This window comes from Pristis pectinata, chromosome 1, assembly GCF_009764475.1.
Source record: "Pristis pectinata isolate sPriPec2 chromosome 1, sPriPec2.1.pri, whole genome shotgun sequence".
Taxonomy (NCBI): domain Eukaryota; kingdom Metazoa; phylum Chordata; class Chondrichthyes; order Rhinopristiformes; family Pristidae; genus Pristis; species Pristis pectinata.
The window spans coordinates 83,391,132-83,414,567 of NC_067405.1; the positions used below are offsets into that span (position 1 = coordinate 83,391,132).

The 23,436-nt window shown below is 42.2% G+C and overlaps 1 protein-coding gene across 2 annotated transcripts in view; it reads right to left on the bottom strand.

Moving 5' to 3' along the window:
• ptgr2 (prostaglandin reductase 2) overlaps nt 1–23,436 on the bottom strand; it is a 37,532-nt gene that overhangs the window by 11,937 nt on the left and 2,159 nt on the right. Inside the window, exons 2-6 of one of the 2 annotated variants that reach the window (XM_052011362.1) lie at nt 23,035–23,098; nt 16,278–16,345; nt 7,768–7,886; nt 4,677–4,868; nt 1,701–1,857 (exon numbers count right to left, since the gene is read on the bottom strand). In XM_052011362.1, the coding sequence (XP_051867322.1) occupies nt 1,732–1,857; nt 4,677–4,868; nt 7,768–7,886; nt 16,278–16,317 (477 nt within the window). In that variant the 5' untranslated portion in view covers nt 16,318–16,345; nt 23,035–23,098 and the 3' untranslated portion in view covers nt 1,701–1,731. Of the gene's footprint in view, nt 1–1,700; nt 1,858–4,676; nt 4,869–7,767; nt 7,887–16,277; nt 16,346–23,034; nt 23,099–23,436 lie in introns of those variants that run through there. The other variant, XM_052011372.1, reaches the window with a different exon arrangement.

A 23,436-nucleotide genomic window follows, 5' to 3' on the forward strand; every position in this document is an offset into this window, starting at 1 on the left:
TCAGGGAAGTACCATAGACAATACAGCACAATACAGGCCCTTCGGCCCACTGTGTTTGTGCCGACCTTCAAACCCCACCTAAGACTATCTAACCCCTTCCTCCCACATATCCCTCTATTTTAAATTCCTCCATAGCTTACCTAACAATCTCTTGAACTTGACCAACATATCAGCCTCCACCACCGCCCCACATGCACCAACCACTCTCTGGGTGGAAAAACCTCCCTCTGACATCTCCCTTGAACTTCCCACCCATTACCTTAAAGCCATGCCCTCTTGTATTGAGCATTGGTGCCCTGGGAAAGAGGCGCTGGCTATCCACTCTATCTATTCCTCTTAATATTTTGTATACCTCTATCATGTCTCCCCTCATCCTCCTTCTCTCCAATGAGTAAAGCCCTAGCTCCTTTAGTCTCTCCTCATAATCCATACTCTCTAATCCAGGCAGCATCCTGGTAAATCTCCTCTGCACCCTCTCCAACATCTCCACATCCTTCCTATAATGAGGCGACCAGAACTGGACACAGAACAGAAGTATCCCAAGCTCAGTCCTCAGCTGCTTCATCAATGACCTTCCACCCATCAGATCAGAAGTGGGAGCGTTCCTTAATTACGGTACAATGTTTTATTCCATTTACAACTCCACAGTAAATGAAGCAGTCTGTGTTCACATATAGCAAGACCTACACAATGTGCAGGCATGGACTGATAAGTGGCAAACAACTGTAGTGCCACAAAGTGCCAGGCAATAACCATCTCCAACAAGATGGAGACCAATCTAACAATGACATTTAATGCCATTACCAGCATTTCAAACCAAAATGTCAAAGATTCCTCTCTTCTCCCCACCCCCCCCCAATCCACAGAAGCTGCCTGACCTGCTGTGTTCCTCTAGCAGATTGTTTCCCTAATCTTTTACCATCTTTACTTCTTGACGCTAACTAAATTCTCTCACTTTGAAACAATTCCCACTTATCATGTGTTGCTTTCCTTTCTAGCAGATTCGCCCACCTGAAAGGATAGTCATGAGACTCCAAATTAACCAAGAGATGGCACCTCCAACAGTGCAGTGCCACCCCAGCTGATGTGTACAAATTTATGTGATTATGTGGCTGAATCGGGCCTAGAACCACTTCTACCAAGAGGAAAAGAGCTGTGGCAGAGCAGGAAAATGGTGTCCAGGAAGAGAAATCAAAAACTTAGACAGGAACAACATCTCATTGAAATTGATCAACTGAAGGTTTCATAATCAAGATTGAAAATGTGTTGAACACCAAGGATTCAGAATCAGGATTAAAGATTTTGGTCAGTACCAAGGATTATGAACCAAGGCAGATACAGAGTTGAGGAATATATATCATATCATTGATGACTTAAATGCAAGATAGAACTAAACTGTCTTATTGTTCTGATCTGCAACTATGATCATAGAATAAGGGTTGAAGGTTGCTGCAGAACAGTGAATCTAAAAGGCACAAGATGATCAAAGGAGATGAAGGAATCAGCAGGAGGATGAAATTTAAAAGAAAATACAGAATCTAGAAATCTGAAACAACAAAACAAAAGGAAACACTCAGGTCAGGCAGCATCAGTGGGAAGAGGAAGAGTCAACTTTTCAGATGAAAGACACTTCGTCAGAAGTGGGACAAAGAAAACATTTTGCTTGTGACCAACCTGTTTCTACGTACCTGACCGCTAACATCCCACAAGCTCCTGCAGCACCACTGACCACTATGGTTTGATTGGCTCCGGCTTCACATGGCCCTTTTCCCTCACACCCAGCAAAGCGGTGAGGCCTAGTATTCCAGCAACACCCAAGAAATAGGAGAGGTGCCCATCTACAAGCTGAGGATCAACCTGCAAGAAAACCAAAAAAGATCACATGAAATAAAACAATATGATGGAAGCAACCTTAAACTAACCAACCTGTTGTGAATGGCTGGATTTTAAAAAAAAAACACACTCCCCAATTTGCAATACATCGTCACATTGCTGTTTGTGAATCTTACAGCACATAAATAGACAGTCACAATTTTTATAACACTAACAACACTTCATAAGTATGTTAATGGGATGCCCCGAGATTGTGAAGTGATAAAATGCAAACTTGCTCTTTTTATTGAAGTCAGTGATATATATATAGTATTGGACTGTAAATAAAATCAGTGTTCTCCCCAATCTCATGAGATTCCTTTTGGTCAGTTAATCGTGAAACTCTTAGCTCAACTACGAGAAGTGACAGTCACTCATAATCCAGCTGAAGCTAGTCATACTGTGATGAACACAGTTCATCGGTGCACCATGTGCTATTGGAAAACTATAGCTTCATAAGACTATACTTTGTTGCTAAAATTGCCCTCCCAGAGATGACTTACCATAGCACTCAATCTAGAAATTCCTCATCTTTGCCTTATATGGCAAGCTCATGCTGAAGCTATGCCCCTGGTTCTAGATGCCCTGACAATCATCCTCATTACCTATCTAATCAAGCAACCATTAGAATCTTGTATATTTCAATAAAACCACCTATTTCTTCCTGAACTCCAATGAGTACAGGTGCAATCTGCTCACCATGAAAATCCTGCAGCCCAGCAATCAAACTAATGTAGCAATGCTTCCTTACTTTTACACTCCAGCTGCTTTCTATTTAATTACTTCTTATATCTGCTCACTAACTTTGTTTTTCAGGTACAAGAGATTCAGATCCCTCTGTAAAACAGCATCCTAAGTTCGCTTCCATTTGAATAATAACCTGCTTTCCTATACTATGTGCCATACATTTCCCTGGATTGTTCTTCATCTGTCAAATTTTGCCCGCTTGCAAAGTCCATCAGTTTTGCTTGCAAACTTCCTCTGAACTTGCTTTCCAGCCTCCATTTGTAACAAGAGTAGATTTGGCTCCCACATGAACTGTCCTTTCATCCAAGTCATTAACTTAGGCTGTAAATGGTTGAGGCCTGAGTACTCATCCACGTGATTGCCAACTAATTATAGCTGCCAGCTACCTATACCAATTCTTATTTTCTGTTTATTTGATTCTCTACCCATGATATGTTATCTCCAATATCATGAGCTCTTATTTTGCTGTCTGAGACATAGAATAGTGTACGAGTAAAGTCAGATAAAAGTACCCAACTATATTATCTAATGAAGGAGTTCTTCATGGTATCTGCCTGTGAGTGGACCATTGGTGAGGAGAGTTAATATAGAGATAGGGTATTTATGCTGTGCACAAAAGGGGTAGGAGTAGGCAGCCAACCAAGGGCTCTGAGGTAGACTGTTTATGCCAGCCTTAGCATGACATCTTGATTAGCCAGAGAAGATAATCAGCAAGAAGATACATCAAGGTGACCATTGCTGCTCACAAGCAAGACTGGGATATCTCACTGCTCACTAATCCAACTCTAGCAAACCGTCACAGTTCTGTTACAGGCCACATTTGTTTTCCATGTCTTCCCAGTCTATTCCTTAAATCTTTGGACAGTGTGATCTTTTAAAAGGACAAAATCTTACAGTAGTGAAAAAGACCATGCTAACCCAAAGGCCTCTATCAAATTGCATAATCTTCTTAGTTCTAATAAATAACCCATTAAAAGTCAGATCAGGAATCTGCCCTCAAATTAGCTTCACTTACTGCACTCATAACACTTCTGTACTTCAACCCCATTATCATGATTTCTCTTGATCTCTTCTTGCCCATAGCTAACAAAGATGCTGAAAACATTAAGTTTTTTTTCCACTCGCCCAACATCTACATTTGAGGGAGTGTTTCAGATTTGCATTATCCTTCACATGAGGCATTGTTTCTTGACATTAGACATGAAAGGCCTGGCTCCAATTCTAAGGCAAGGTCTCCTTAATCTAGACATCTCTACTGGTAGAATTGATTTCTTAACTATATCAAAATCTTCAACCATGACAACATCTATTAGAAAGCTCTTAATCTTCTATATTAGTGGGAATTCAAGGCTATTCTATGCAACCTATCCTTGTAATTCAGTCTTCCAAACCCTAATACCACTCTGCAAATCTGACTTGCACCCCCAAAGCAAATGTATCCCTCCTTCATTACCATATCCAGAACTAAATGTAGTATTACAGATGGGATCTATTCAAGGGTCCAAACAGCTGGAACATAACACCTACCTTTTGCATCCAGCCTTATTAAGTGCATTGGACATTTTGATTGCACTTTAAAGCTGTCTCCTGGCTTTGTTCCACTACAATCTGTGTCCCCCCATCATTTTAGAAAATATTTAAATTTGTGTGGCTGATGTTTATTGAGGGATAACTCCAAGAGATTTTGCTATGAGATCCTTAACCTGCATCTGAGAGCTGAAAGGGATTCAATTTAACATTTCATTCATAAGTCACAACATTGAATTTCTAACTCAGAGGTAATGTGCTACCAAATGAGCCATAGTTAGTCTTACACTGACATTTGACAAAGTATCATAGAAACAGACCATATTATATATTAGCATAAGCTAGGCTGGTGCCAAAGATCTGTTAAATTGTCCTGAGTTCAAAATCTGCAATATACATAAGACTAGATAATTTAAAATGTTGTATCATTTCAAAATAGGCTTGTGGAAACAGACTGAGGGAGACCTTAAACCAGCATAGTGCTCTTAAATTACAAGATTAAAATGAAATCAGTTAAAATGACAAACTACCTTAGTCAGGATTTTCCCATCCACAATGGCCAAAGTCTGCCAAGGCCAGTAAAATGAAGTCACAATGTCCCATTTCTGAAACATTGGGTCTTTACTTTCTTCAACCACTCCGACTCCTGCACCATCAGCAACTCTGGATACTTGCCAAGGATGTAAATATTCCACCCCAGTATCTTCATTCATCCTGCATCGCTGCCAAGATCAAAAAGCCAATCATCAAACCCGAGACTATAATTAGTCCTACATTGACTCAGCAGAGATTGGGATAAAGAAAGGAAACAAACTAGGGAATAAGAGGAGCCGATCCAATCCTTCAACAACTTCTCACCTCCAATTCCATCTCGACTAGTCTGCATCATCACTGTTTACCTGTCTCAGTTACATATTCCTCAATATTCTCACCTAACAAAAATCTGAGTTTTAAAATTTATTTTGACACTCAACCTCAGATTGTTAGAGTGTTCTAGATTTCCACTACCCTTGGTGTGAAGAGATGCTCTCAGACCAGCCCTGGTTTTTATTTTATTGATGCCCCAATAATCAGAATTGCCCTACCAGGGGAAAGAATTTCCCTCTATTTGCCTTGCCCACTCTCACTGCCCCCACAAATTTTGCAGTTGATGAAGGGCCTTTAAAAAAGCCAAGTCCCATTTTCATGAACCAATGTAAACACAGCAACATTCACAACAATAAAGAAGTTATGACCAGAGTTTGTTTACTTCTCAATCAACATCACTAAAACTAACTCCAGCACCACTGTGAATACTCCATTCCTCTTAACGCCATCAGTCTTTAACCTCCAGCCAAAATAGAAAGCCTTTGCCCTAAATATAGTAGCACCAACAATGCAGAATTCCCTCTGCTATCCATTAGAGTGTACACCTTGATTTGGTTCTCAAGACCCTAGAATGGGATGAACCCACAGCTTTCTAACAAGGTGATGGTTGTAACAATGCTGTAGCTAACACCTTTATAAATGGAAGTACTGTACATTAATTGTGATTGTTAATTGTAAAACAAAATGTGCTTGTAAGAACAAAAATGCCCAGAAGAGCAACAACATGGCTCTTAATGGGGGAACTATTTAAATACAAAGCACAAGCTCGAAGAAAAACAGCTAAGTATTAAGATGGGATCTCATTAAAACTTTTAAAGAAGTTACAAATCAAGTGTGGATATACAAAAGCAAACCTTGCAGCATGGTAATAGGAAGCAACAAAAAAAAAGATGCCAAGCGAAACCTCTTCCCCTAAAGGTTGTTCAATATTTGACATGATCTACTGGGCAGGTCAGCAGGGACATGGACAGATCAGGGGTTAATCCATTAGTGGTCAAAAGACTGGGGAGCTGGAGTGCAATGAGATCAGTCACACAGCCAGTGGTTATGACACAGCACAGAAACAGACACTTCAGCCCACTATTCCCATGCTAACCATCAAGTACCCATTTATATTAATCCCATTTTCCACCACTTGGCCTGTAGCCTTCCATGCCTTGGTAATTCAAGTACTTGACTAGAGACAGTAAAACTCTGATCATCCATATATATCCATTTGTATATGGAATGAGCTGCCAGAGGAAGTGTTTGAGGCAAGTATAATAACATTTAAAAAGACACTTGGATAAATGCATGGATAGGAAAGGTTGAGGGATATGGGCCAAATGCAGGCAAGTAGGACTAGCTTAGATGGGGATCTTGGTCAGCTTGGATCAGTTGGGCCAAAGGGCCTATTTTTATGCCAACCGTGACTGACTATCCAGCCCCTGTGGGATTTTGGTATTGCTGGATTAGGTTTTCCAGACTACTGGAACATTCATAAAATCAAAACATACACCCCACCTTGTCCATGCTGACCTGCATTAGATCCACGTGCCTCTATGCTTTTCCTGTCCAAGTGCCTTTTATATGTAATTGTATTTGCCCCTGCCACCACCTTGGCAGCTCATTCCAGATAACCACCTCCCTCTGTGTGAAAAATTAACCTCTCAGATCTCCTTTAAATTTCTCCTGACTCACCTTAAACCTGTGTTCTCTAGTTCAAGACTCTCCTGCCCTAGGAAAAAGAGCCTATCTGTTCCCTTCAATTTTGTAAACTTCTGCAAGGTCACCCCTCAGCCTCCTACATTCCAGTGAGAACAAACCCAGCCTATCCAGTCTCTCCTCATAACCCAATGCTCCATCCCAGGGAATGTGAATCATCTTGTGAACCTACTCTGCATCCTCTACAGTTCAATCATGTTCTTCCTGTTGTGTGGTGACCAGAACTCCCAAAATCCACCTCATACTTATCAAGATTAAATTCCATCTGTCACTGTCCTGTTCATTTTACCAATTCATCAGTATTGTCCGCCATTCCCCTTTGCCTTCTTACCAAGCCAATTTTGGATCCCATTGGCTCTGACTCTTTGAACCACACAGGACCTTGTCAAAGGTCTTACTGAAGTCCTTGTAGGCTACATCAACTGTATTACCCTCATCAATACAGGTTGTTGCCTCTTCAAAAAAAAAATCAAATTTGTCAGACACTATCTTTCCCTAACTATGCTATTCTGAGTATATTAGCCCCGCCTTTGAAAGTGCAGATTAATCCTATCCCTCAATTATTTTTTTCCAAATAACTTTCCAACAACTGATGTTAGACTCAGAAATGCAATGACATGGTTTATCTTTGCTGCCCTTCTTGAAGGCAGGACATCACATTAACTATCCTCCTGTTATTTGGAAACTCACCCATGTCAAACAAACATTTAAAAATCTGTCAGAGCCCCAGCAATCTCCTCCCTCGTCTCTCAGAGCAGCCTAGGATACACCTTATCAGACCCCAAGAATTTATATACTTTTAAGCCTGCCTAAATGAGACAATGTCACCAAGTACAATAGCCACTTTGAAAGGAAACCGAATACAAAGTTGAAAAGGAAGAAGTTACTACTCATCTGTGGGGCAAGAGAAAGGAAGTAGAACTCATTGGACATTTCAAAGGGTTGGCACAGATATTGGTGGTGAATGGGCACACTATTCTTTTGATTTGTTTTCATTTATTCATGCTTATTCATACATGGTCCAACAACTTATAACAGACATCTACTCACCATGTAGGGATCCACAGACAGATATCTGGTGCGAACTTTCACCTGGCCCTCCTGCAAGTCTTCAGGCAGACAACCCTCCTCCATCCTAAAATTCTCTGCCACTGGCTCGTCATTCTTACCTAAAGACAGCAGAAGAGAATACAATTTCTCCCAGTTATTGAAAATAACCCCATCAAAGCCCATCAATGCAGTCCTCTTCATTGCAAGTTTATTCATTTTGGTACAGACCAACATAGATCATATCAATGGTAGTGCAATTGGTTACAAGACTGAATTAGTAATCCATAACATGCCTTCAAGTCCTACTGTGGCAACTTCAGCATTTAAATTCCTCTTATAAAAATCTGGAAATGAATCTAGTCTTAGCAAAAGTGGACATGAACTGTCAGATCTGTCATGAAAACCCAGTTTATTAATACACTTTAGAGAAGGAAACACACCATCCCTACATACCCACACCAATTCAGTTGGCTCTTAACAACTTAATACTGCCTGGACCTGCTGAGCATCTCGAATTTTCTGTTTTACTTCTGATTTCCAGCATCTGCTTTTATTTCTTTGAGGATGGGCAAGAATTACTGCCTTGGCAGTGACACCATATTACAAAATAATTTTTTTATATATGAAGTGCACATCAGTGTGCTCCAAAGTTCAAATGAAGTCTCTTCTTAGGTATAACCTTACTGCCACCTGTTAAACTATGGACTGGAGAAGGTTTTCTGTTTCTGATTGTAATCTGATGGCTCCCTCTGCTGGGATTATGAACATGGTCACGAATGATTTTCTGGGTGGCCACTACTCAAATTCACACGAGATATACCCATGCACACAGGGCAGCTGCATGCTAGCATACAGAAGATGAAAAAAAGTAGTTGGACTAGCAACAATGTGATGGGTGCAGCATCTATTTGTTTCCACATGAAAATTTTTTTTTAAAACTGCAGTTGCTGGAAATCAAACAAATAGAAAATCCTGGAAACAGCAGATCAGGCAACATCTGAGGCAAAACAGAGTTAATGCTTCAGGCCAAGAAGTCTTTATCAGAACTAGGAAAGAGAAATATTAGTTTTAAGTTCGTGAGAAGGTGGAAGAGATGGACAGGACAAAGGAAATCTCTGTGACAAATTGGTGGCAGGTAGCTTCAAGCTTGTGATGGGCCTCTTATGACAGTGCAGGAAGCCCAGACAGATGGGTTAGAGTGGGAGTGGGATAAAGACAAAATGGCATTTGCTAACAGCCCACTGTTGCCATCTTAAATGAGGACACAAGGGCAGTCAATACAGTCCCTTGAGCCTGCTCCACCATTCAGTAAGATCATGAATGATTGGATCTTGGCCACCACTCCATTTTCCTGTCTGTTCCTCAAACCCAGCTTCTCCTGTAGACCAAAAGTCTGTCTGCCCTGGCCTTAAAGACATTCATTGATTCAGCCTCTACTACAAACTGTGGTAGAGAACTCCAAATATGTCCAACCTTAGGTAGAAATTCTCCTCCATCTTTGTCTTAAATGAAAAATTTATTATGAAAGCACATCCCCTAGTTCTAGTTTACTCAACAAGAAACAGCCTCTCAGCACTTATCTTGTCATTGCCACCACAGTACTTTATTTCAACATCTCATTCTTTTAAGCCCAATGAATATTAGAAAAGCAGGGGAGTGGGACAAGCTGGACTGCTCTTACACAGAACCACTATGGACTCAATGGGCTGAATAGCCCTCTTGTATGTTGCAATCATTTCCTGTCCTGACAACATAGGTCATTTTGGCCCATCAAGTCTATGCCAGCTCACAAAGCAATTTTATTTCCCCAATGAATTTTCCTATCAATTCCTCCCAGATTCTACCACTCACCTGCACACGAGGGGTAACTTACAGTGGTCAATTAATTTACCAATCTGCACATCTTTGGGACCTGGGAAGAAATTCATATGGACTGCCCATATGGTCGCAGGGAGAACACACAAACTCCACAGAGATAGAACCAGGAGGTCAGGATCAAACCCAGATCACTGAGCTGTGAGGTAGCATCTTTACCAGCTGCACCACTATACTGTTCATTCTGTGAATATAGGCCTAACCTGCTCAACGTTTCCCCAGTCAGCTCCCCTCATCTCAGGAATCAACTTTTTCTGAACCCCAAAACAAGTACATCTTTTTTTTAGATCAGACAAAAACTCCATGTAGTACTCCAGGTGTAATTTGCAACATTCTTTAGAGCTTTTGCAAGTCTTCCTCATTTGTAGTGCTGATGGAATTCCAGATAGGAGGGAGGAAGATTGTGTGCTAGTGTTGGTGAGACCAACTGGAGTACCATGTAGACTATTGGTCTTCTTATTTAAAAGGAAGGATGTCAATGTGTTGGAAGCAATTCAGATCAGGTGACCCTGAACCTTTACAAGAAATCGAGATATGACCTCCATAAAGCTCTCAGGGATGCCAAGAGACAATACCAGTCCAAAATAGAGTCCCAGACCAGCTATCAGTTGTGGCAGGGTTTGCATGATATAATGGGCTACAAAACAAAGTCAGCCAGTAACATCCCCTCATGAGCTTAATGTACTCTAATGCACATTTTGAACAGAAGGGGATTGGAATGTCACCACTCACCCTGAGAGCCTCCAATGCACCTGCAACCACAATCACCGAAACCTATCAATCATCCAGAGAGTGAACCCGCAGAAAGCGTCTGGTCCAGATGGTGTCCCTGGCTGCATCCTTAGATCCTACACAGATCAGCTGGCTGGGGTACTTGCAGACATTTTTAACCCCTCCCTGCTTCAATCTGAGGTTCCCACCTGTTTTAAGGCCACTATTATCCTGGTACGCAAGAAAGGTAACATGCCTTAATGACTACCGCCCAGTGACTCTAACATCCACCATCATGAAGTACTTAGGGAGGCTGGTCATGGCACACATCATCAACTCCAGCCTCCCAGACAACCCTGACACACTGCGATTCACCTACTGCCGAAACAGGTCTATGGCAGACGCCATCTCCCTGGCCCTATGCTCATCTCTGGAGCATTTGAACAGTAAAGACACCTACGTTAGACTATTGTTTATTGACTACAGCTTCAATACTACAATTCCAAGCAAACTCATCTCCAAACTCCTGGACCTGGGACTCAACACCTTCCTTTGCAGCTGGATCCTTGACTTCCTGGTCAACAGACCGCAATCAGTAAGGATAGGCAGCAAAACCTCTGGCAGGATTATTCTCAACACTGGTGCTCCACAAGGATGCCCCCTACTCTACTCTCTATACACTCATAAATGCGTGGCCAGATGCTGCTCTAACTCCATCTACAAGTTTGTACATGATACCACTGTAGTGGGCTATATGTCAAATAATGATGAGTTGGAGTACAGGAAGGAGATAGAGAGCCTAGTGACATGTCATGACAACAACCTTTCCCTCATGTTAGCAAAAACAAAGAGTTGGTTATTGACTTCGGGTGGGGGGGGGGGGGGGCTGCTGTGGGGAGGCAGCAGTGCACGTGTTCATTTACATCAACAGTACCGAGGTCGACAGAGTTAAAAGCTTCAAGTTCCAGGGAGTGAACATCACTAATAGCCTGTCCTGGTCCAACCACTGACGCCATAGCCAAGAAAGCTCACCAATGCCTCTACTTCCTCAGGAGGCTAAAGAATCTTGGCATGTCCCCTTTGACCCTCACCAATTTTTAATCGATGCACTATAGAAAGCATCCTACCCAGATGCATCATGGCTTGGTATGGTAACTGCTCTGCTGTGACTGCATGAAATTGCAGAGAGTTGTGGACACAGCTCAGCACATCAGAAACCAGCCTCCCCTTCATGGACACACAAATGCTGGAGGAACTCAGCAGATCAGGCAGCATTTATGGAGGGAAATAAACAGTCAACGATAAAGGGTCTCGACCTGAAACATTGACTGTTTATTTCCCTCCATAGATGCTGCCTGATCTGTTGAGTTCCTCCAGCATTGTGTTGCTCCAGATTCCAGCATCTGCAGAATCTCGTGTCTCCCCTCCATGGACTTTGTCTACATTTCTCACTGCCTTGTTAAAACAGCCAGCATAATCAAAGACCCCACCCACTCCAAACATTCTCTCTTCTCCCTCCCACTGAGCAGAAGATACAAAAGCCTGAAAGAACATAGCACCAGGCTCAAGGACAGCTTCAATCCTGCTGTTATAAGGCTATTGAAAGGTTGGCTAGTACGATGAGGTCGACTCTTGACCTCACAATCTACCTCGTTATGACTTACACCTAACTGTCTACCTGTGCTGTACTTTTTCCGTAACTAACACTTTATTCTGCACTCTTGTTTTACCTTGCACTACCTCAGTGCACTGTTGTAATTAATTGATCTGAATGAACAGTATGCAAGGCAAGTTTTTCCACTGTACCTTGGTACACGTGACAATAATAAACCAATTTACTGGACTAATATCAGGAATGGTCAGGTTGTGTTATGAAAAGTTGAACAGGCTAGGCTTGCATCTTCTGAGTTTAGAAGAGTGAGAGGTGACTTGATTAAAACATACAAGATCATTTGATATCTTTTCACCGTGGATCTGGAAAGGATATTTGCTGTTGTGCAAGAATCTAGAACCAGGGGTCACTACTTAAAAACAAGGGGAGACACATTTAAGACAGCTGAAACAAGATTTCTCTTTTAGAGGGCTGTGATTCTTAGAACTTTGATTGATCCTTGATAATCAAGGGGATAAAAGGTTACCAAGGGTAGATGGGAATATAGAGTTAAGATTACAATCAAATCAACCATAATCTTACTAAATGGCAGAGAAATTTTGAGGGGTGATGTGGCCCACTAATTGGTAAATTTGTATGTTATACTCAATCCCTTTTACAATAAAGGCCAACATTCCAGTAGCCTTCCTAATCACTTGCTTGCTAATTTGTGTTTTGTGTGCAAGGACCACCCCCTCCCCCCCACACAGATCCATCTGTACAGCACCATTCTGTAGTCTGTCTCCATTTAAAACATATTCTACCTTTCTTTTCTTCCAAAATCAACAAACTTAATTCTTGACATTATAACTTGGAAATGCATTTATTACACAGCAAATTGTTCTGCAAGTTCACAGGCAGGTAAACAGTCCATCCAAAGCCAGGAACATCAATACAAGATGGCTGCAAATAAATTCTGCACAGTTAGAGAAATTTCTTTCTGCAGAGCAGAAATCATAAAGAGAGTAGCTGAGGTGAACAGCCAAGATGCTTTTATGCAGAAGCTAGGCTTTGCCCTACCTGCTATTAAAATGGATGATAGACTACTACCTGGAGCTGTCAATACTGATGGTTAATCAGCCTGGGAAAGCCCTGGGTGACAGCAGCTTCAGCAGAAGAATGCAGGAGTAAGGACATTGGCCCCTAACCCTGGCCTAAGAAATAACACCTAATGAGGCTACTGCGCTACATGATGGCAAGGCAGACTGCTTGTTGGCCAACAAGCAATCAGTCCTGAAAAACAATGATTGAAATGCCTCCTTCACACTGGAAGCTTCTGCAGCTAAATTAGTATCAAACATATTGGCTCTGTCATTTCTTTGGACCCATCCAATGAGGAAGAGAGGGAGATCTACAGCGTGGAAATCTTAGGACATCCAAAACTAGATGACCAGGATTTGGGCTGTAAACAAGTGCATGTACATAATAAGGGAAGCAACAGCTACACATTTTAAGTCTCTGCTTTATTGGCATAAAGCTGGAGATCATGGGTTGCTTCTGACAGTGCTTTCATCCCACTCAAGCCAATAGATGCCAACCTCCACATTCTGTCTACCTCAACAGGTGCTTGGGGCTTAGCACAAAAAAAGTAGATTGGAGTTAAGCACCAAGGAGAAAGGACACCATTTGCAAATTCAGGATTGTTTGTCCCGAATTACGCATGATCTTGACAAAATCAACAGTGCTTGGAAAACTTAACAGGCAATGCACAAAATAAATGTAATAGTTGTGCTAGAAACCTGCCAGGCATAAACTGGTTCTTTGGAACTACATTACATATTCTTCTAGAAGGGAGGCGGCCCAGAAGAACCCCAAGCACAGCAGTTGGCTTAGCCATCTGAACCATGCTAGGCTTCCACGAACACACTTTTTTTGATATGTACATCCAAGTTGAGAATATCCTCAGAAATAAAAGAAATTTGATGAAAATAACAAATTCCTGCATCCCACTGAATATTTTAAACATATGTATTTTACGTATAAAGTACAGAATATTTAATAAGATCATCCCCCCCCCATACCATTCCAATGGTCTATTTTCATTGCAATATTCAGTCAACAAAAACTGTGCATCTAAACCCAAATCTAAACCCAGTCAAAAGTTCTCCTGGAAAAGCCTCAGATCAGGTCATTGGCATCGCATTGATTTCTCAATCAACAAGAAATTGAACTTTCATAACATGTTACTACAATGCACACACTAATACTCTTCACTTATGCTTCAAAGTAAAGATGATCCCCAAAAAACTCAACTCTAAATTAGAAGACAGTTAATAAAACAACTTGAAAAGACAAGGAGAAAGTGTACAAAACTTATTGATCCTAACACTTAAACCATGAAGCCTCAGTCTGAAGATACTGAAACAAAATTGAACAGGCATAATTATGAACACTTATCTTCAATTCTGAATCTATTGCTCTCAGAAATACATTTCAAAAATTCACTATATAAATCTTCCTTCATATAAGTCAGTTTTATTCAATAAAGCCTAATAGGTAGCCCTTCACCCTCACAGAACAAACCCTGGTAAGAAATGCATCCATAAACTCATTTGGCACAGCAGCTTGCCAGATGATATGCACACACAAATCCAGGCTTAACCTTTGGCAAGATATCCAACATTCACAAAATATGAACAGAAGTGTGCAGGCATTAAAGAGTACAAACCACTATACAAACAATAGTGCTTATAAATATCAAGTCAGGTGATACCTACAATAACTATGGAAAGTTGGGTACACTACCATCCAGAGCTATACACCACACAAAATGCTGTTACCAACATGGATCTAAATGCCACTAAAGGGTTAGTGGAAGGAAATGACCTTAACCCTGAACATGGCACTGGAGAACTGCAGATTTGCTTCTTCCCTTCATACCACATGATAGCATAGTTCTTGAACCTTTACCTACACTGTCAAATCTCACATTTTTCTACCAGCATCTACTTCAACTGCTCACTTAACCCACTGTCTTAACACACATGCATTACATGGTGGCACTACTGAAAGAAAGATTAGTTAATTTCAGGAAATCCCAAAGTGACTCAGCAACTTTAAGTGTGGTAATTTGGAAAATATGGCAGCTAATTTGCACACAACAAGGTCCATAAACACTAACGATATAATGACCTGATCCTGTTTTAATGGTTTATTAAGGAATAAAAATTGAACAGAACACCAGAGCAATAACAATGAGACCTTACATGTCTTCTAGCAGGAACCATGGAGCTTCAATTTAAGCTCTCAATCAAAAGATGTCACCTGTGATGGGCACTCCCTCTGATAGTGCAATGTTCCTTCAGTGTGCAATGGAAGAATCATCCTCCATTTTGTGCTCAAGATTCCAGATCAGAAATTGTACCCATGACCATTTGACTCAATAGTGCTGCCTACTTGGCTAAAGACAACAGCTTGGAAAGGGGCAACAGACCGGAATTACTCCCAACTTTATCGCATGTTAACAATCTCAAGACAGCTCAGGTGCAGCAAGTTACTTTCTGATACAGAAAGATACTATAACCATTCCATACAAGGGAATGACAAGGCATGAATTACTAGAAGAATCCACTGCTATTCCAGAGATGTGGAGGGTGGATAGCAAAAAAAACTCATCCAAGGCATGCCACCACTTAGTGAAATTCTCCCTCTGCACCAGGTACTAGGTTATGTGTTACAACTCAACCATCAGAAAATATCCCAATTGAAGTTGTGAACCTAAAACTGGACAGCCCTAATATTATAAAAAATTTGCAACTCTCAACTTTAAAACTGGAAGCTCAAAACTACAAAGTAAATCCAACAGAAGGCTGTTAAGTGAACTTCATTCTAACTACTTGCATATGGAGGCCTCATCCATCTTCAGTCTTCTCCAAACCTCTGTCCTCTAGATTTGAACTCTTAACTGCATCCTTGCACCAAGTTCAGCTAATTTGTGTTCACTGACCTATTTTATGAATGCCACCATTGTAAAATTCTTGCCACCCCTTCCTGTCACTTCCTCTAGAATCATGTTTACTGTATATTCACCGTTTTCCTACATCTTGTCATTGGTAGCCATGCTTTCATCTGCCCAATCTTAAAACTCGGGAAATCTTTCTCTAGATCTTCAGTATCCAGCTCCTCCTTAAACCTACCTCTCTGACCAAGTGTTGGGCATCTGTCCTTCTGTGGGTCCACTTCAGCTTTCTGCCTTACTCATGTGAAGCAAAGACCTCTCAACTTTCATTTGAATGCCACTAAAGCAAACTAATATGGCTGAAACAGAACTCACCCAGTCGAGAGCTTAATACAACTTGCTGAATCGACACCATTTGTGAAGGGAATGCAACAACCACTGCCCTAGGAGGAATGAGATTCCCTTTTAATAAAGAAATGTCTATAACATGAAAATTGCAAGTACAATGGCAGTAAAAATGGTTAAAATGCTTTAAACAGTTAAAAAAGCACAACACATTCAGTCCTCATTACCCACGGTTCCATGTACTAGCAAACCCAAACCCCATCAAATTCCACTCCGCCACCCCCACCTTCCACTGAGAGGCATTAATAAGATTCAATATGCCTCCAAAAGAGTGGGAACATGTACAGATGGGTGTGCACATCAGCAGCCCATCACCTCACCCTGTTCCACACATGCTCTGCCTTGGTACACATTGTCTGGTATTTTGGGTTCCATATTTAGCATTTTGAAGTTTTAATTCACCTTTAAAAATGCCAAAACATAATCAACAAGTGAAACTCCAAAGAGACAAAAAGTGATGACACTAGTACAAAGTGGAAGCTTTATGGAATAAAAAAGCACAGATAGTGGTCAGGAAGCTGTATAGTTAGAGTCATCAGATCCAACGCAAAAGGAATCTGTACAAGTATAGCTTGTAGTGATCCTAAAACTTTAAAATTAGCATGTGAAAGAGATTTAAGCTTGTTGATAGAGGATATGAATGAGAAAAATGCTCCTGTCGACTCATTAATTCGAGCCAAGGCTCTGGAAAGGCACAATGCATTCAAAGAGCGGATCAGAGGCGAGGGGACGGCCTAAAGCCAAAAAAACATTTACAGCCCGAGAAAGATGGTTCAATAACTTCAGGAAGCATTTTGTTGCACGACGTGAGCTTACGAGGGGAGGCAGCATCAGTGGACAAAAGGCTGCCAATGGCTATCCAGGAGTTATGGAAACGTACTGAGGAAAAATGGTACAGACCTGAAGGATTCTTTAATGGTGAATAAACAACAGGGTGGAAGCGAGTACCAATATACGTCTCAAGAGGAGAAAGGACTTCAGGCTTTCACACTACTGGCCACATGGTAAAGCCTCAGTCTTCATCATTCCAAGAATCCTCCTGCCTTAAAGTGCAAAAACCTGTATTTCACAAGTCAAAAAAAAAAGGGCTTGTGTGACAGGAAACTATGGCCTTGAATTGGTTTCATAATTGCTTCATGGGGGGGGGGGGGGGGGGGGGGGGGGGGGGGGGGGGGGGGGGGGGGGGGTGGGGGGGGGGGGGGGGGGGGGAAGTACAGAAATATCTGCAACATGAAGCAATGGTTTAAAGTGACAAAGATTTTAGATAATGCTCCAGGCCACCCAAAGAGCATCGAATTCAAACACCTGAATGTCCAGGAGGTTTTCTTTACTCCCAATACCACCCCTCTTATCCAGCTTCTCAACCAGGATGTGATCTCAACATTTAAGTCCTATTATATAAAGTGTACTTCTGGCTGCTTTCAACAGGCCGTGGATACTGATGTTGCCCTCAATGTATGGAAACACTGGAAAAATTATAGCACTGCCGACTGCATAACCAACATAAAAGAATCTCAGGACAAATTGACACTGGCCACACACAAACCTTTCTGGAAGAAGTCATGGCCAGAGGCTGTGCATGACTTCACAAGATTTCTATCTATATTGACAGAAATAACCCACACCATTAAACTGCCTCAAGTTATTCCGAGGATATTCAGACATGACTGGGAAGAATTTGCAGAATTACTTGAAGGGGCAATAATGGCAGATTTGGAAGAATAGGGTCTGAAATTCCCTTCTGGAAACTCAAGGTGATGGAAGTCACATAGGCATTGAAAGCATTAGTTAAACACAATCAATCTCTTGAGCATGGCATTCAAGTCAAAAAGGATGTTGAAAATTACTTAGTTCCTCATAAATCTTTGTACAAGGATTCAAAAAAGCAGTTATCACAGCTCCATGTAACAATGCATTTTACAATAGCCAAGCCAGCAGAAGAATCACAACCATGTACTTCTTCCCTTCTACCACTGTATTCCCAACTTCCTCCTCCTAGACATTAGCCCAAAGACAGACCAGGTGCTCCTACTAATCACCACTGCCCACATTACGTCCTTTTAACCCAGATGACCCATCCCCAGTCTACTGGGAGGGAGAAAATTATCACACAAAATTATCTTTAAATTTACCCCTATCACCATCAGATTCACCTGTCTGACCACCACCTAACATCACAATCATCAGCAGTGTACTATAATGTATAGTACTACTTGCTTATCAACTCCTCTTTCTCAAGATTAGTCTATTACAACTATGAACATTCTTATAACAATTTTTCTAATTGTTTTGTTAAACAATATAATTTCCATTTAGTTATTTGTAGTGAGTGGAGTGTAGGGAGCAGCTTCAAGTTCCTGGGTGCCAACATCTCAGAGGATCTATCTTGGGCCCAACACATTGATGCAACCACAAAGAAGCCACACCAGCAGCTCTACTTCATTGGTAGTTTGAGGAGATTTGCTATGTCACCAAAGACTCTTACCAGTTTCTACAGATGTACAGTGGAGAGCATTCTGACTGGTTGCATCACCACCTGGTATGGAGGCTCCAATGCGCAGGATTGAAAGAGGCAGCAGAGGGTCGCAGATTCAGCCAGTTCCATCACTGACAATTCTCCCCACCATAGAGGGCATCTTCAAGAGGTGGTGCCTCAAGAAGGGGGCATCCACCACCAAGGACCCTCACCATCCAGTACATGTTACTACCATTGGGGAAGGAGGTACAGGAGTCTGAAGACCCCTACAACGTTTCAGGAACAGCCTCTTCCCCTCCACCATTAGATTTCTGAACACCACCTCATTATTCCTCTTTTGCACCATTTATTTTTATAACTTGTAGTAATTTTTGTCTTTGTCTTATAGAACATAGGACACTACAGCACAGTACAGACCCTCCAGCCCACAATGTTGTGCCGACATTTTATCCTGCTCTAAGATCTATCTAACCCTTCCCTCCCACATAGCCCCCTATTTTCCTGTCATTCATGTCTATCTAAGAGTCTCTTAAATGTCCCTAATGTATCTGTCCCCATAACCTCTACTGGCAGTGCGTTCCACGCACCCACCACTCTGTAGAAAAAACTTACCCCTGATATCCCCCTTATACCTTCCTTCAATCACCTTAAAATTATGTCCCCTTGTCGCTCTACAAAAAAGTCTCTGACTGTCCACTCGATCTATGCCTCTTATCATCTTGTACACCTCTATTAAGTCACCTCTCATCCTCTTTCTCTCCAAAGAGAAAAGCCCTAGCTCACTCAACCTATCCTCATAAGACATGCTCTCCAATCCAGGCAATATCCTGATAAATCTCCTCTGCACCCTCTCTAAAGCTTCCACATCCTTTCTATAATGAGGCAACCAGAACTGAACACAATACTCCAAGTGTGGTCTGACCAGAGTTCTTGGCTCTTGAATTCAATACCCCAACTAATGAAGGCCAACACTCCATATGCCTTCTTAACAACCCTTGCACTGTACTGCTGCCACAAAACAATAAATTTCACAACACATCAGTGATAATAAACCTGATTCAATAATCAGAAGGTACATAGTTGATATAGGAACAATTGAACCATAAGAATGAACCACCCTTCACATCACTGTCATTAAATACGTTGATACGTGCAGTAATAGGTTTTGAAATCAGAAGATACAGCTGCATAAACAAATTGCCCCCTATTACCACAGCAGTTCCCATGCCACTCAGCAGGGAGCAACTTTACACCTCTAGAAACTGATTCATATTTATATAGACAATGTACCATAGGGAGGCTCTTCAACCACAATAGCATTGTGTGTTTATTAATGCATGTTAATACTGTTGAAACATTATAGCGCATATTTATTATTAATTAGGGATGTATATTAGGTACCTAGGCCTTAGTGGTATCTGTTTTTTTTTGTTACCCACAGGAAGTCCCTGCCCTTCTTCCTCGTGGATAATGATTGTGTAGAAGATGCTAAAATGGCGAAGATCAGCCAAGATCTTGTCGGATGGTATTGCAGTGTCCCAACTCCTGCTCCCATTTCTTATGAAATACTCAACATGTGTTACAAGTTCATTTCATTGACCTGTCATCGGACCACTTTTTAATGAAAGGCCATTCACTAGACACGTTAATCATAAATGCCGTCTATCCAACTCAACATTTCTCTCCCCCCCCCGACCCCCCGCCCCCAGACACACTTTGAATGTCTGAACTCTTTAACAACCTTCTGCTCACTCCCCAATTAAGAAAATCAAGCTGCTCTTCTATTACAAGATCAAGAGAATCTGAGATTGTTCTACAAGCGAATCTGAGATTGTTCTACAAGCAACACTCGAAGGAAGATTTGAAGGAGGCATTTCACAGTTCTCCAGCTCTGTGGTGGTGGTGGTGGTCTTGAACCACTGACATTAATCTGAAACATCCAAGTGGTTAACTGAGCCAGTCAGGGACAACTAAAAACAATGCTGGATGAATTCAGCGAGTCAGGCAGCAGTTGTGGGGGGGGGGGGCGCGGGATATGGACAGTTGACATTTCAGGTCGAGATCCTTCATCTGGACTGATAGAGTGGAGATGACCAGTATAAAGCGGTGAGGGGAAAGAAGTGGAGCAAGAGCTGGCAGGTAATACGTGGATCCAGATGAGGAGGGGTGATAGGCAAATGGAGGAGGGGAGAGTGGAAATAATGACAGAGGCTGGGAGATAATCAGTGGAAGTGAAAGAGCTGAAGATGATGGAATCTGATAGAGAGGATGGTGGAGCATGGAATCGAGCGAGGGAGGTGGGGAGGCCAGATGGGAACAGTGGAGGAGGGGACCCAGTGGGAAGTGTGCAGGTGATGGCCAGATGGGGAGGGGAGGGTGCATGTGTGTGGGGGTAACTGAGTAGATCAGGAGGAGAGAGGAAAATGGGGAGAATGAGGGGGAGAGGGGGTGCAGTTTACTGGGAGAATTTAATGTTCATGCCCTCATGTTGTAGACTACCCAGGCAGAACATGAGGTGGAGGAGACCGAGGGATGTCACAGTTGGTAGTGAAGTTGATGAAAGCAATGAATTCTGCACGAGGGCAGGAGGCAGCACCAATGCATTTGTTGGTATAGCAGTGAAAGTTGGGGAGTGGTGCCGGAGTAGGTTTGGTATAAAGACTGCTCCACAGAGCCAATGTAATTGGAGCTCCCTGTTGCTAGCTATTTTAATTCCCCTCCCCATTCCACACAACCCACTGAGTTCCTCCAGTGTTTTTTTTTGCTTCAGATTCCAGCATCTGCAGTATCTTGTTTCTCCAAAGAGCACTAAAACTGGGGCACTATGGGACTGGAGTCATATATAGACCAGATACAAGAGGTGCAAGAAATGTAGACTGAAAATGGAGCAATTGAGATGTGGCTGAAAGGCACAGATTTCGGGTGATCATCACAAGAATCAGAGATGACTATGGGGGGGGGGGGATAAAAAAAAAGACCGTTGGAATTCAGAGCCCGAGGGAGCATGGAAACTGATTCGACACAAGCTTCCAAACAGGTACTGGCCAAATAATTAAAGAACAAAAAGTGCAAGAACTTGGCAAGAGAAACTAACTGGACTCCTGTGCAGTACCATTCTGATTCTAGTCAGTGCATAAAACAAGCTATTCGTCCCAATTGGCCTTTACATTTCATTCAAGGCTCTTCCCAATTCACTTCATTGCATCCAATCAGAGGACAAGTACAGCACTTTTCTTGTGCCTGAAGGACCTTTGGACTTTGGTTAAATACTGAACAGCTTCATGTCACTTTTATTATTTTCCAATTAAGGACACATGATGGGTGTGAAGTCCCAACAGTAACACCCCCCCCCCCCCCCCCCAATATGGGAAAAAACAATGCTTGAGAAATTCAATGGGTCAGGAAGCACTTGTGCAGGGAAATGACTGTTGATGTTTTGGGTTGAGACCCTTCATCTAGACTGAATGGAGACACAGAGTCTCCACTCCCTAGATAAAAAGTTTTGGGCAAAAGGTAGAGGTGGATTCAAGGGAAAACTTTCCAGGAGGTTAAAAAAAGTAAAAGTGACGTAAAATTGTTCATTTAATGTTTAACCAAAATTCTAATGTCCTGTGATCACAGAAAATTGCAATACTCATCCCATGTTGATTGAATGAATGAGGAGCCTTGACTGGAGCATAAAGACTGCCTTAGAGTTGGGGTTAGGTAAACTGTTGTTAGGATCTGTATTTCATTGCTTGGGAGGCTGGTGGAAACAATCAGGGCCTTTAAAATGAATGAGGGTTGGATAGAGACAGTTGGGTAAGAGAATGATGCAATTGCTGAACTATGAACAGGTACCATGAGCCAGCACAGTAGTGTAACGGTTAGTGTAACGTTATTACAGCGCTAGCGACCGGGGTTCAATTCCCACCTCTGTAAGGAGTTTGTACATTCTCCCCGTGTCTGCGTGGGTTTCCTCCCACATTCCAAAGATGCACAGGTTAGGAGCTGCAAGCATGCTATGTTGGAGCCGGACGAGTGGCGACACTTGTGGGCTGCCCCTAGCACATTCTCAGTAACGCAGAAAGACGCATTTCACTGTATGCTTTGACATACATGTGACTAATAAATAAATAACTTATAAATGAGTTAAATATCCCTTAACAATGCTACAAGTTAAAAATTAAAAAGAGGTTTGATGGAGTACATCAGGAGAAACCAGTTCCTGTGGCAGGAGAATAACCGGAGGGGGGTCAAAAATTTTAGTACCTTCCGGAAGTTTATATTTGGTGAAATGTTGCAAGGCTATTGAGAGAGAAGGGTCTGGGATGAACTAGATCAAAAAAATAACAAAAGGCATAAAGAGTCAGGGTTATACAGCCAGACACCCCCACCGACAGCACGTCCCCTTACCCCAGGCCAGACACTGCCTCCCCACCATCTCGACAGCACCTCCCTGTCCCCCAGGCCGGACACCACAACCCTTCTTCTCCTTTCCCTCTCTCCCCTCCCCCCCACCTCTCTCCTCTCCCCTCCCCCCACCTCTCTCTCCTCTCCCCTCCCCTCCCCCCACCTCTCTCTCCTCTCCCCTCCCCTCCCCCCACCTCTCTCTCCTCTCCCCTCCCCTCCCCCCCACCTCTCTCTCCTCTCCCCTCCCCTCCCCCCCACCTC